The 13806-nt window shown below is 44.0% G+C and overlaps 1 protein-coding gene across 2 annotated transcripts in view; it reads left to right on the top strand.

Moving 5' to 3' along the window:
* Positions 1 to 3559: 3559 nt before the first annotated feature.
* PELI2 (pellino E3 ubiquitin protein ligase family member 2) overlaps positions 3560 to 13806 on the top strand; it is a 79790-nt gene continuing 69543 nt past the window's right edge. For both annotated transcript variants that reach the window (XM_054161687.1, XM_054161688.1), the window contains exon 1: positions 3560 to 3768. In XM_054161687.1, coding sequence (XP_054017662.1) covers positions 3644 to 3768 — 125 coding nt within the window. In that variant the 5' untranslated portion in view covers positions 3560 to 3643. The remainder of the gene's footprint in view (positions 3769 to 13806) is intronic.

The raw sequence follows: 13806 nt of genomic DNA on the forward strand, positions 1-13806 counted from the left end.
CTCATGAAGTTCAACAACGTCAAGTGTAAGGTCCTGCACATAGGTTGGGGCAATCCCAAGCACAAATACAGGTTGGGCAAGGAGTGGCTTGAGAGCAGCCTTGACGAGAAGGACTTGGCAACGCTGGCTGACAAGAAGCTCAACATGACCCAACAATGTGCACCTGCAGCCCAGAAAGCCAACCTTATTATGGGCTACATCAACAGAAACATGGCCAGCAGGTCAAGGGAGGTGATTCTGCTCCACTCTAGTGAGATCCCACTTACAGTACTGTGTCTAGCTGTGGAGTCCTCAGCAAAGGAAAGACATGGACCTGTTGACACAGATCCAGAGGAGGATTGGAGCACCTCTCCTATGAGGACAGGATGAGAGAGTGAGAGTTGTTCAGCCTGGAGAAGAGAAGCTTCAGGCAGACCTTATAGCAGCCTGCCAGTACCTAAAAAGGGCTTATAAAAAGATGGTGAGGAACTTTTGACAAGGGCATGGAGTATATAGGGCAAGGGGGAATGGCTTTAAAATGGGGGGGGGGGGGAGGTGGGGGGAAGGAAGGACGATTTAGATTAGATATTAGGAATAAGCTCTTAATTGTGAGGGTGGTGAGACACTGGAATGGATTGCCTGGAGAAGCTGTGGATGCCCCATCCCTGGAAGCATTGAAAGCCAGTTTGGATGGATCTTTGAGCAATCTGATCTAGTGGAAGCTTGTACCTGCCCATGGCAGGGGGCTGGAACTATGTGATCTTTAAGGTCGCTTCCAACCCAACCCATTCCACGTTTCTGCATTTCTGTTTTAACGGATTTAGGGGGAAATGCCAGCAAAGATGTGCTTGCACCAGTTTCAAAAGGAATTTTTGGAGCTGAAAGAAGCAGTGGTGCTGGGTTTTGGGGCTATGATCTGTGTGGCACATGGAGCTGTGTGATGTACAGCAAAGCTGCTCCTTCCTCCTGGCTCTGCTTCACTAGTCAAAGATTTAAAATTTTAAACAATTCAAAAACTCAAATGCAGGTTTCCAGTGCTGGGAGCAATAGGTCCTCAGAAATGGCAATGAGAAAATCTCTGACTCGGGAAGAAAAGACCCAGCAACCCTTAAAACACCTTGTGGGGCTGGGTCTGAGTTTCCCTCTTTACTTGCCAGGCTAAAATACCCCAGGGGAAGTGCAGAATGAAGAGATTTTGTATGTACAATTGAAGAACATTTCCAAGGGGAAAAAAATAATGTATCAAACCACACAGCAAGGGTTATCTTGCTGTCCCTCACCCCAGCACAGCTCTTCTACCTCCTACAATTTTTTTCCAGGTTTGCACATTTATTTTTCAGCAATGCAAACCAGTGCATGTTCTGCTGTATTTAAGCACAGCAGTTTGTACTGATGAAAGAAAACCCACAGACTTTTCCCTGTGCAACTTTCCCCTGCTCTCCAAAAAGCATAGTGTTTAAAAATGAGATCGTGTGAAAAAGAGGCAAAATGAGATCTTCAAGGTCCTTCCTTGTCCCTCCCATCCCCATGTGGGGCTGGGGGAGCAGCAGGAGATGCTGTAAATCCTGTCACATTAATGGGAAGTTTGACTTAAGGGAAGCCGAGCTGAGGTGGTTGGGAGTGTTTTTTGGAAGAGTATTAAAGTTTGTTTACATCGTGTGAAAGCCAAACTACAGCGAAGGTCTTGCTTTTGGCGAGGGGAGAAATGGGAGAAGTTGAAGAGGACACAGCCAGGAGGTTTGTTTTTCACACTGTTTTCGCTGCTGTATTTGTTTTCTTTGACAGTGACTTACAGCCTGGCTTTCTTTTCTATTTTGTTAGGGCAATAAAGAAGATAAATCTGTAATAATTCAGCTCTCTGTCTTTAATAAAATCTTGTCTTCTTCACACAGCCTCTGGGAAGATCTCCATTTTGCGGCCCTGTGAGATTGGTTGGTTTTTTCCATTTCACCTCTTCACCAGAAATGACAGAAAAATAACATTACCAGGAAAATTAATAGCTAAATACAATTTCAGGCAGAGGGAAAGCTTTCGGCAAGAAGAGCAGGACACGATCCTGAGTCTGACTGCTCTGACCTGGGGGATCCTTTTCAGAAAAGCCCAGGAGCAGTGTGATGGCCACTGCAATCACTTTTGCCTTCATTAATGGGCTTCTGAGTTGGAGACCTCAAAGAGCAGTTAATGACAGTTTCTGTCCTCAATGCAGATCGATGTTGAGCTAATCTTTGTTAGTTTTTCTTGTGTTTGGTACCAAAGAGAAAGGAAATTAAGCTCTGAGTGAAGCTCTGAAGCAGTGGCAGGCTGGAAGGAAAGTCCTTGGAAATCATAGAACCATAGAAACATTGAACAGTTTGGGTTGGAATGAACCTTCAAAGGTCATCTAGCCCAATGCCCCTCCAGTCAGCAGAGATATCTTTGACTAGATCAGGTTGCTCAGAGCCCCAAACAACCTGGCTTAGAATGTTTCCAGGAATGGGGCACCTACCACCTCTCTGGGCAACCACCCTCAGCATGAAAGATGTCTTCCTTCTACCTACTCTGATTCTCCCCTCTTTTAGTTTAAAACCATCACCCCTTGTACTGTCACAAAAGGCCCTGCTAAAAATTCTGTCCCTATCTTTCTTACAAACCCTTTAAGTACTGAAAGGCCACAAGAAAGTCTCCCTGAAACCTTTTCTTCTCCAGGGTGAACATCCTCAATGCTCTCAGTTCAAGAAAGTGGAAAGTTTAAGGTTCTTTTTTTCTTTTGCATGCTGGTGATCTAAAGCTATAGAAAGGTGTGGGCTAGAGCCCATCCCAGCTGCAGGTGACGGTCTGCAGCCTTTGGAAATTACACAGAACCCTGATGTGATCTAGAATTCCAGGGTGAGAGATGAAATGACACAGAAGCTCAGGTGATCTACAACCAAGCCTGCAGACAGCTGTGGGTCTGATGAAACCCCTAGGATCTGGACACTACCTGGGGGCAGGAGGTGATCTAGAACCCCCAACTCAGACAGGAAGCAACTGAGACCTCCACGTGATCTAGAACCAGGCCTCTAGGCAGCTGTGGGTCTGAAAATGGGCTGAAGACCCATCCTCCCTCCCCCCCCCCCCCCGGATCTAGACATAGGGGGGCACAAGGTAATCTAGAACTCTGCACGGTGGTCTAGCTGTAGATCCAGGTGATCTAGGACCAGGACGACCCTCGTGCAGGTAGCCTAGAAGATTCTCCCCGCACTGTCTCCACGGTCGAGAACCCTCAGCCCCAAAACCTCCGCCGCTGCGCCCACGGGAGCGCGGTCCGTTTAAGAGCTGCCCCGTCCCTTTTACTCTATGTTTACATAACACACCGAGGCCGTACCACTGCGGGCCGTGATGGGGGTGCAAGGTGAGATGCAAGGGGCGGAGAGCAGTGGTGCCGAGCTCCACCTCCGCGGGCGCACCCCCACCGCAGGCGGTGAATGGGAGCGGGGCGGGTGGGGCCACGCGTGTCCAGGCAGCGGGAGGAGGGCAGCGTTATGCTCCGCACAACCCCCTGCCGGAGGGAGTTGGTAGGTGCCGCGCGGCGCTCCTCCCCTCGCCCCCCCAGCCCCTGGTGTAGTGGCCGTTGTCGGGCGGCCGGCGGCTCAGTGCGGGGCGCATCGCGGAGCCCTGTGGGGACTGGCTCCCCGCCCCGCGGCGGATGTGGGGGGGACTCTTTAGCGGCCGAGGTGACTTTGGCGGCGGCCCCATGTTTTCCCCCAGCCAGGAGGAGCACTGCGCGCCCAACAAGGAGCCCGTCAAGTACGGGGAGCTGGTGGTGCTGGGGTGAGCACTGTGAAGGGGCGACGAGGTTGTGGGGAGGAGGGGGGACGCGTCGGGGACCCGTCCTGAGGCGAGGGAAGCGGCGGCCGTTTCCTCTCTGCGCCGGCTGAAGCAGCGCTTCTCGCTTTGCCGCGGCCCTTGGGGTCCCACCGCTGTGAGGACGGCCGCTGGTCCCTGCCGCCGGCAGCAACTTTCGCGGCGGCGAGAAAGCGACTCGGCCCTTGGCCCGCATCCCGCTGTGGCTCCGGTGGCTCGGGGTGGGGGCATGTGGGGGCTGCCGGGCACTGCGGCTGCGGGGCCTGCGGGCTGGAAAGAAACTTTGAGTGGGGTGGGGGGATGAGGGTGTGCGGAGTTGGCCAGAGAGGGTGTGGGGAGACCCCAGCCCTTTCCTCCTCTCAGTCGCCGCCGCTCGCTGGGCTCTCCCCTCAGTCCCTGTCTGCCGGCGTCCTCCTTGCAGATTGCAGGGAAGATGACTTTGGAATTAAGGAGTGGGGGAGGAGGAGGGTGAAACACTTGTATTCCGATTCGTAGTGGAAATGTTTATTTTCCCAGCTTGATACGGATCTTAAAGTAATCCGCTTGGTATTATGTTCTTGCCCTGCTGTTAGAGCTCGAAGCCTTTCTGCTGAACGCCGTGGAAGCAGATGAGGGAGAAGCGTCTAAGCCGCGCTTGCCGAGAGCCCTTGTGAACCTTAGAAGAGATGCTTAATTTTGCTAGTTTAATACGCAGAAACATAGTTAACGGTATAGATTTTAGTAATAAACACAATAGAGCGGTTTTCAGCCAGCCATGAAGCAGAACAGTTACAGCCTTGCTGCGCTCTTCAGTTCCACTCCCCCCTCAGAATCTATTACATATTTGCTGCAGGGTCGTAAAAAAACCTTATGCTGGTTTGTTACGGATTATTTTTTGTTGTTGTTATTTGTTTTGGGTCAAGTCATCTCTTCAAGGAGTGTGTTCAGCCCTGCAGAATAACTGTTTGAATCTCTGGGAGCTGATAAAAAGAGCAGCTAAGACTGGGTACTTCTGTGTCCAATGATATATCTTTTTTCCTTGAGGGCTGCTAAATGTTTCTTATCACGAGACTAGGTCAAGATATGGTTACTATGGAATAAAATAGAGCTATTACCAGAGCTGGTATTTGAAAATCTTGAATTTAAGCCGAGTTAACTTGATTCAGGAGAAATATCCATATCAAACTAAATTTAATAAAGAAACCTTCTTGCTGTTTCCATTGTGGAAATGGAGGGTAACCTCAGCTGTGCAACACTGTCTCTGACAATGAAGTCGTAGTATGATGTTGAATCTTTAATTTAATTAGAGTGCATAAATTGATGTTGTGCTGCAGAGGCTTTTTGTGCACAGCTGGAAGCGTTTTCCTTTCTGTTGCTTTCCTATTTTTAGCAGCAGTTGAAAGTACAGAAGTATGAAATGTTTTGGCTCTGATCTTAACCTAGCAAAGCCTGGTGTGCTTTTGCTTTAATATGGGAAGGCATTGATCTCAGCTTATCAGTTCTGCCAGAGGTCCTGATCTTCACTGCTGTATGTTTGAAACATGTCAATAACATTTAAATAAATTATATAGGACTGAGGTTTGGTTTTATTTGAGGATCAGCTGTTCTCTAAAACTACTGAGGTTGTAGTTTTGGGGTGTTACATGTACTAAAAAAGCAAACAGCCCTTGCAGTAGAATCAAGAGGAAGAGGTCTGCAGAGGGACAGGATCTTTCTGGTCAGTATATCTCTAGGCTGCACTGAAACAATGGGGCCTTGGCTGTCACGGTTTGCTGACACAATGCGCTTGGTGGATGTGATGTAGGAATAGGTAGATGTGGTGGAAACAGTCCAGGAAATGCCTTGACTTCAGTAATTAGGTTTTTCCCTTTTTGGACTGAAGATTGGGGGTTTTAAGAACCATTTGACATTTCAGGAGTTGATTACTGCATTTCCTGTCAGAGATGTCTTAAATGTTGTATGTAGTGCCATAAATAATACAAACATGTATCTCTCTTTCATTGGTGACTCAACATTTGTGACTAGGAACTGTTGGAACAGCTTAGGCATCTGTTCAGTATTCTAAAAAAAAAATATTTCTTAATAGCTATTTTATATTAAAATCTTGTAATCTGGAGTTCTATTTAAATAAGGCATGTAAATCTGCTTTTCTCCTTCCATGAAACAGACCTGTGGACCAACAGAAGCATAGCATTGCAGCTTTTGTTGCAACTGCTTGATTAAAATTGATAGAGTGACCTCACAGCTAGATTTAAATTAGCAAAATCAACAAGCCCTAGTGGTTTTGAGATACTGTGTGGTTTTAAGGGGGGGGGGGTGTGTGTGCGAAGAAGCATTGATGCTGATGTTGATGAATAACTTCTGTCCTGAGCTGTGAGACTTTTAAATTAGGTGGTGAAAAGGCTGGTGAACAAAGGAATCGGTGTACCTGGCAAACTGCTGGGAGTCTGGTTTTAAGATGATAATATTTCCCTTTATCTTTTGCTCTTACTCTTCTTAGCAGTATTTAAGTAGGGTTGTTGTGTACTTGACCCTTAAGAAGGTATTCTTTTGGCAGTGGGTAGCTCTCTCACCAGAACATGTTCCTGTGTTGTCTTGAAATAGTTGGGATTGCTTGTCTGTATGTTAGTGTGATCAGAGGGTAAAGCCTGAGGCATCTGAAGTCAGTTGTTGCAGCAGGTAAATTTCCAATAACCTCCTCCCAGTAAACCCTTATGTATTTTCTGTCAGTGATGTGACAGTGCATGTTTGGCTAAGATTTTGCTGAGGTTTACATAATCAATGTTGTAGTGGATAAAAACAGTTTATGTAAATCAAGCCAGACAGGTCAAGATGGCTGGTAAAGAGATCATCTGCTGATTGTGAATCTGCTTGTGGAATCTGATTGTGTGCATCTGCTCCTGACATCATCTGCTCACAAAAGGCTACAGATTTCTTGGGGAAGCAGACATATTCATACTCTAATTTTGAGGTGTGAAACAAGCTTTTTTTGAAGTCCTAAGTAAGTAGTAGCCTATTACATATTCCTTGAAACATGGGGTCTGAGGCAGAGTTTTGAAGGAGATACCAAATACAGTAACCAGTGTGAGCAGAGTGTCAGGATATTAGTACATTTTCAGTAACCTTCATTTGACTGGTGTCCAGTTAGCACTACAGAGCAACTTCCAGTTAAGAACTGTACTAGAGAAAGCAAAAATTAACCTTTTGAGGTGGATGTTCTTTCTGCTTCCTCCAAGTACCCCTTTTCCCTCTCAAGTTTGAGTTGCACTGTGAATAATTTATTCTGGCGTAACAAAATTTACGCCAGCGTGGCTTTGTCTTGTGTGCAGGGTGCTTGGTCCCGGCAGTGTGGGGTGGGTTTTGCTGAAGGCAGATGTTAGTGGCCTGGTGCTGTTAATGCTCTCTTCCTTTGGGACTATCTGAATGTGTCTTGGTGAACTTGCCCAATATTTAATGATGTTGAAAAGTCACTTGACTAAAATGATGTAAACTGAAGGAGGAATACCAAAGAGAGCAAGTCAATGGTAGTGTAGCAGTGAAATAATTTTCTACCTGATGTTAGGTTCTTTCAGTGTAATGTATTGTCACCAATTCTGAGGAGTTTGGGGTTTCTAATAGGTGCGTATAATATTTCTTGCTAACCAAAGACATCTGTTAGCTGCTCATTAGGAGGGGGCACAGCGTTTAATTGAACTAGACAAAACTCTTAAGGGCTGTTGCTCAGTGTTGTTACAGTGCTCACTTTAAAAATCTCTGTCAGCACTTCATGAATAAATTTTCCAGAGTCAACCATTCAAATGAATGAATCTGTTAACTTGGGTGCTACAGTGTGCGAAGAAGCCACCAGGAGCTGTGAACTTGAGCTTTGTTTAATGTGGATGGTTGGATGTGCTTGAACAAACACAGAAATTTCAAATTGAAGCGTAGGGGGTTTGTGTTAATCTGAAGGAACCTCCAGGTTTTGAGTCTTGTTGCTTATGCAGAGTTTTTCTGGTGGATCAAAGTTTCTCCTTAACCAGTACCTCTTTGAGTTAAAAATGCCTGACCTGTTTCCTACTTCTGAGCACGTTTCCAATTTTTTACTTAATTCTTTGGTTTTTCATATAATTCTTGCTAATCTTTTGCTGTGCACTTCAAGGAGAAGCTGGTGCAGTTTTCCAGTAGTGTTGACAGTGCAGATGCATTATGGTAGCTGTTCTTGTCCCTTATAGCTGTTGGATTCTTTTAGGGACCAAAGACAGGAAGGGTCACCCTGGCTATGGCATTAAACTGTTTTACTTATACGGATTTGCTGTTTGATATCAAGCTGAAGCTCTGTCTAAGAATCCTGTAATTTTCTGTGCTACTCTGTGATTCTGTATGGTGTAGATGTACTGCTGAAATTGTTCAGATGACTCGGATTCTGCCTTTGAGCCTTATCTAAAAATGTAGTTTAGGCTTCATTTTAAGGAGCATCTACACCAAACCATGGTAGCCACCCATTAGATATGTTCAAGGTCATGATTCTCTCTGAGAATCATTTGCTTCAGCAGACATAGCTGTAAGGCTGGCTTCTTGAGCGGCTTTTTATGTCCTATACTTAGTTTATGACATATTGAGAATGTCAACAGTACCAATTCAGAGCTTGCAAGAAGATTAATCAAATACCATAAGTATTGTGTCTGAATTGAACTTTACCTGCAATCCAGAAAAATTAGTAGAAAGGGTTATGTTTGAGGAAATATTCATAGATTTTATTTGGTGGAAGTTTGTGTGTGGCTGGATAGAGCAAAGGTTTCACTTCATGTAGCTATGGAAGAGAAGGCATATCCAAACTGGTTCTCTGCAACTATCCTATTCCTTGGGAGTATTTTTGACTTTCTCAAAGTGCAGATTTGTATTTGGCTGTAGGCTTTATTCACAGCATCTTGATACTGTGATTTGGAGAGAAGAAACTTCAAACACTAGAAGCTAAAAATCTATATTTGCTGAAGCAAATCAGAGCATCAAATTTCTGCATGTTTACTGCTTGTTACAAGAGGGACACTGAGTGTGTTCTTGAAGTTAAACTGTAATCCCCTTAGTATGTGCAGGGAGCAGGTCACACATGTACAAGTGGAAGACTTTTTTTCTTAAAATGTGAAAACCAGACTGCTTACTCTGAGTAAACAAGGCTGAGAAATTTAAGACTTTGCGGCCTTTGACTGATGCACTTCTTGCATAGAACCAAATGGCTGCTCCTTTCCTATCTTGGGAGAATTAGGGATGGATAGTTTTCAGTGTTCAGCTGCAATTGATAGATGAGTAGATTCCATGAAAGCCCACTTGGTTCTACTTTGAAATATGCATATAAACCTAGAAATTACTTTCTAGGTTATTAAGAGTAGTGTTTTGTTGCTGAAAGCAGCATCTTGCTTAAGCTATTTCATGCTCCATCTTTAACAGCAGGCTGTTTTTCATCTGTGATTACAAGGTTGCTCGAGAACAGATTTTTCCTAAAGAAGTCAGGAACTTTTTATTATCCAGTTCAAACTAAATTATGACTGGTATATACTCATTTATTATGCAGCTAATGCTGTTCTCTAAATCACTTGCCCTTACTCCTCAGTAATGACAGCACATATCAGCTTGATACTTTGAGGAGATGCAACCTTCTTTTCCTGCACTCTAAGTAAATAAGAAGCTGTGTGAGTGTAGTGTGATGCTGAGCCTTAGCCAATGTACTTTGCTGAAGGTAGATTTATTAGTTCAGAGTCCCAGCAGAGAACTTTTGCAACTGTTTGTGAAGTACTATAGGAGTGCCTGTAGGCAGCAGCTGTTTAGGTAGACTGAACCAGCCATTGTGTCATTTTTCTTTTTGGGATTGTCTGCACATGTTTTGGTTCTGAATTTGTCTTGAGTATGTGTGATGAGTATGGGAATGAAGCCTTCCAAAGGATACTCCTCTAGCATGTTGTACAGTTGCAGTCTTCATGTTTAGTAGAAGTGCTTCTTATGATGTCATCTACAGTTGTCTTTGGTTATTCTGCACTATTATACTTGTGGCTTATTTGTCCTGTGATCAGCAAGTTACATAGAGGTGGATTCAGTCTGAGCTCCCAGTTTGAACCAGAAGCTGTAGTTGGTTTCTAGCTTCACTTTGTGCTGTCAAATCTTGTTCCATTTGTACTGTTTGATACCACAATCTCATTTGCATTGAGGATGCTTTTCCTTTTACCAACAAATATATTCTTACGTTTATTCTCACTCTTTCCCAAGGTCAGCACTGAAAAGCTTACATGTGACTTGTCACAAGCTTAAACCTTGAGGGACAGGAATGGGGATGCTGACGTAAGAGAGCGTGCACACTTCCAGAAAGATTTGTAAGGCAAAGCTTCTTTGTTTTGCTTGTTTTCCAAATACATCACTAAGTGGTGGCCTTGCATTTTTCATTTGCATCATCTACATATGCCAGTAGTCTGTTGAAGGGGTCCTGCTTTTCTTTTAGATTACTTGTTTCCCTGATGACAAGATGCAGCTAGGAATTCTATGCCTCCCTTACCTTTCTCTCATAAGTTTTAAAACATCTAATGTAGCTTTATGCAGGTTAGTGCTGGGTTTTGATTCATCATTCACATACTTTGGAAGATCAATTTGTAACTTCTCTGGCGAACTGCAAGTAACATAGAATAACAACTAAATAATAATGATAAAATAGTTTGGGTTGGAGGGATCTTTAAAGGTCATCTAGTCCACGCCCCACCCCTGGGCCCAGTGACCAGGGATGTCTGCAACTAGATCAGTTTGCTCAGAGCTACATCTGACCTGACCTGGAATCATGCCTGGGATGGGGCATTTACCACCTCTTTGGCCAGCCTGGGCCAGTGTTTCACCACCATTACTGTAAAAAAATAGAAATTCTTCCTTGTATCATATAGTTTGCATGTTTGTGATGAACTTCAAATAGTCCTCCTTCTGAAATGAATGATCTGCTTTTGGTCTTAATGCATTATACAACACACTCTATTAATCATATTACTTGGTAGCCTAGAATAGGTCTTGGTCCGCATATTAAGCAAATAGCGCAGTCAAGAGCACTTGAGGCTTCCTTTAGTATGCTGGGGGTTGGTGAATAGGTGGAGCAGTTCTGTCCCAGCTCTTCAGCTGTAGTACACCACTCTGAATCCTCTCTTTTTGACCATATGTGCCCCTTCTGTGATGACTCCTTTTGTGATGAGCTGCCTGTTGGAAAAGGACCTGGGTATGTTTATTGACAGCATGCTGAGTGTTAGCCAGCATGTGTCCAGGTGGCCAAGAAGGCAAATAGTATCCTGGTGTGGATCAGAAATAGTCTGACCAGCAGGACTAGAAAAGCGACTCCTGTACTCAGCACTGTTGTGTCCACACCTCAAGTACGAGGTTTGGTTTTGGGCCAGATGCTCCAAGAAGTTCATTGAGGTGCTGGAGTGTGTCTGGAGAAGACAATGAAGTTGGTGAAGGGTTTAGAGGACAAGTCTTTTGAGGAGAGGCTGAGGGAACTGGGGTTGTTCAGCCTGGAGAAAAGGAGGCTGAGGGGAGATCTTCTCGCTTGCAACGATTACTTTAATGGAGGTTGTAGTGAGGTGGGTGTTGGTCTTTTTTCCCAGGTAACTAATGACAGGGTGAGAGGAAATGACCTCAAGATGCACCAAGGGAGGTTTAGGTTGGACATTGGAAGCAATTTCTTCACTGAAAGGGTTGTCAAGCCCTGGAACAACCTGCCTAGGGAAGTGGTGGAATTGCCATTCCTAGAAGTGTTTTTTAAAAATGGTGTCAATGTGGAACTTTAGGACATGGTTTAGTGGTAAACTTGGCAGTGCTGGGTTATCAGTTGAAGTCAGTGACCTTGTTGGACTTTTCCAACCTGAATGGTTCTATAATTCAAACTTGTGATATGACCTGCTCTGCAAATAACTCTCTCACTGAGTCTTTATGCACTGCTGATGATTGTATAAAGGGTGCACTTCTGGCTATGTGATTTCAAAGCAAACAAAGATTGGCAGAGGGGAAGGGCAGCAGTCAGTAAGCTGTATGTGGGATTTCCTTAGTGTCCAAATAGGTATCATGGTGCTGGGAGTTCAGCAGTAACCTTCCTTGAGGTTTGACTGACTCTGCAGAATAAAGCTCTTTCTATTACCCTTCCCACAGAGAGCACTTGTTGGTTTGACTTAGCAGAGCTTAAGTTACAAAAAGACAATGCTTGCTAGCTATGTGAAACCCTGTGCAGGTCAGTCAGAAACATGCATGCAGTGTCATAGTAGCATCAGTTAATTACTAGGTTGTTGTGAAGAAAGAACCATTCAGCTAAAAGCATTCCTCTGTATCACAACAGAAATGTCATATGGACAAAAGATACTGTAAACAGCAGTTGTGAAAATGGATACAGACAACATCTACAGTGTTGAAGAGTGTGTTGTATTAAAAGCAAAGTGGTTTGGAGATTAGCTTGATTTGATTAGGCACAATGCAAGGTGCCTATTGCTGAAGGACCTATTAGGCATGCTTCTGTCAATACCAATTTGTTTATCCTGTGGGGAGGGAAAGTAAGCAAGCTCTGTTTTGTGCTTCTGGAACCTCACTTCAGGTGAGGTTTTTTTCCCATTTATCAATATCTTTAGTAATGGACTGGGACTCACTGTGTCTTGATGTCACTGGGGATAAAACTAGTGTGCTCTAAGGAGCATGAAGTAGAATCATAGAATGCTTTAGGTTGGAAGAGACCTTTAAAGGTCATCTAGTTCACACCCCACTGCAGTCAGCAGGGGCATCCTTGGCTAGAATGGGTTGCTCAGAGCCACAAATGATCTGACCCAGAATGTTTGCCTGGATGAGACTCTTGCCACCTGGGCCAGTGTTTCACCACCCTCATTGTAAAAAGATTCTTTATTCTATGTAGTTTAAATTGCCTCTTCTAGTTTAAAACTGGCACCCCTTGTTTTGTCACAACAGGCCCTGCTATAGAGATGTTTTCATCTTTCTTATTGGCCCCTCTTAAGTAATGAAAGGCTGCAAGATTTGGGGCCATTCCTAATCTAATGGAGCAGAAGGTTTTCTGTGCTAGGGGATAGTATGAAAGCCACACGTGTGCCCTTATGAAGTATTTGGCAATAAAGACCTAATATTCATCTGTCACACTTACTGTTTATATTAACTATGATACAGCTACATTATTGTGTGGCAATGAACTGTATTAAATGGATGAAAGCAACAAGTTGCGTAGCGAGGCAAATGCTAAGTGAAAATGTGTTTACTGTGCTGCATCCCCAAAGGAATGGGGACAGGTAGGAAAAGTTATCAGATAGGTGGCACTTAGTAAGGTTAAAAGAGAAGGCCAAGAGGCATTATGGTCTTCTCATGAGTATTGTAATGTTAACTCATCCTTGTTGCAAAATTCTCCTTTTTTCCTCTCTGCATTCAAGGAATTGAGGATGAAGAAGCGTTGGTATGGTCTTTATCTCTAACTGATAAACACTTTTCAAAGGCAAACTTCATATTCAGCTGTAGTGATGCATTTAGTAGGCTTTCACATGACTTTTCACCCTCAAATATTTGTTACCTTTATTTTAGAATCCAGTAAGTTCATAAAACAATTTTATCCATTGAACAGGATGGCTTAGTAGTGCCTTAACAAACAGGTGGGTGTATACTCTTAAGGCATGTAAATGTCTTGGATGAATACAGTGGAGACAATTAGTCATTGTATGAAAGTAAACTAAACAAATCGAAGCATAGAACAGCTTAAATCTTCTCTTGTGTATTGCAAATAAACTGGAGACCAAATGTGCAAACTGTCTTGCACGTGTCTGTAGGAAGAGTGAAAGAAGTGTTTAGTCTAGACACAGAAGTTAATGGGCTGAAACTCTGATATAAGCACAGCTGTACTTCTTCATGTGCAACAGCGTGACTTTATTTTGATTGTTGATGTCTGATTTAGTATGGTTTGGTCATAGCCTTTGAAACAGGAGCAGTGTGTCTGTGTCCTCTTGTCACAGGAAAGACAGAGCTCTTGAAAGATGCTAAGAGCGGTAT

Source organism: Dryobates pubescens, chromosome 5, assembly GCF_014839835.1.
Source record: "Dryobates pubescens isolate bDryPub1 chromosome 5, bDryPub1.pri, whole genome shotgun sequence".
Classification (NCBI taxonomy): Eukaryota; Metazoa; Chordata; class Aves; order Piciformes; family Picidae; genus Dryobates; species Dryobates pubescens.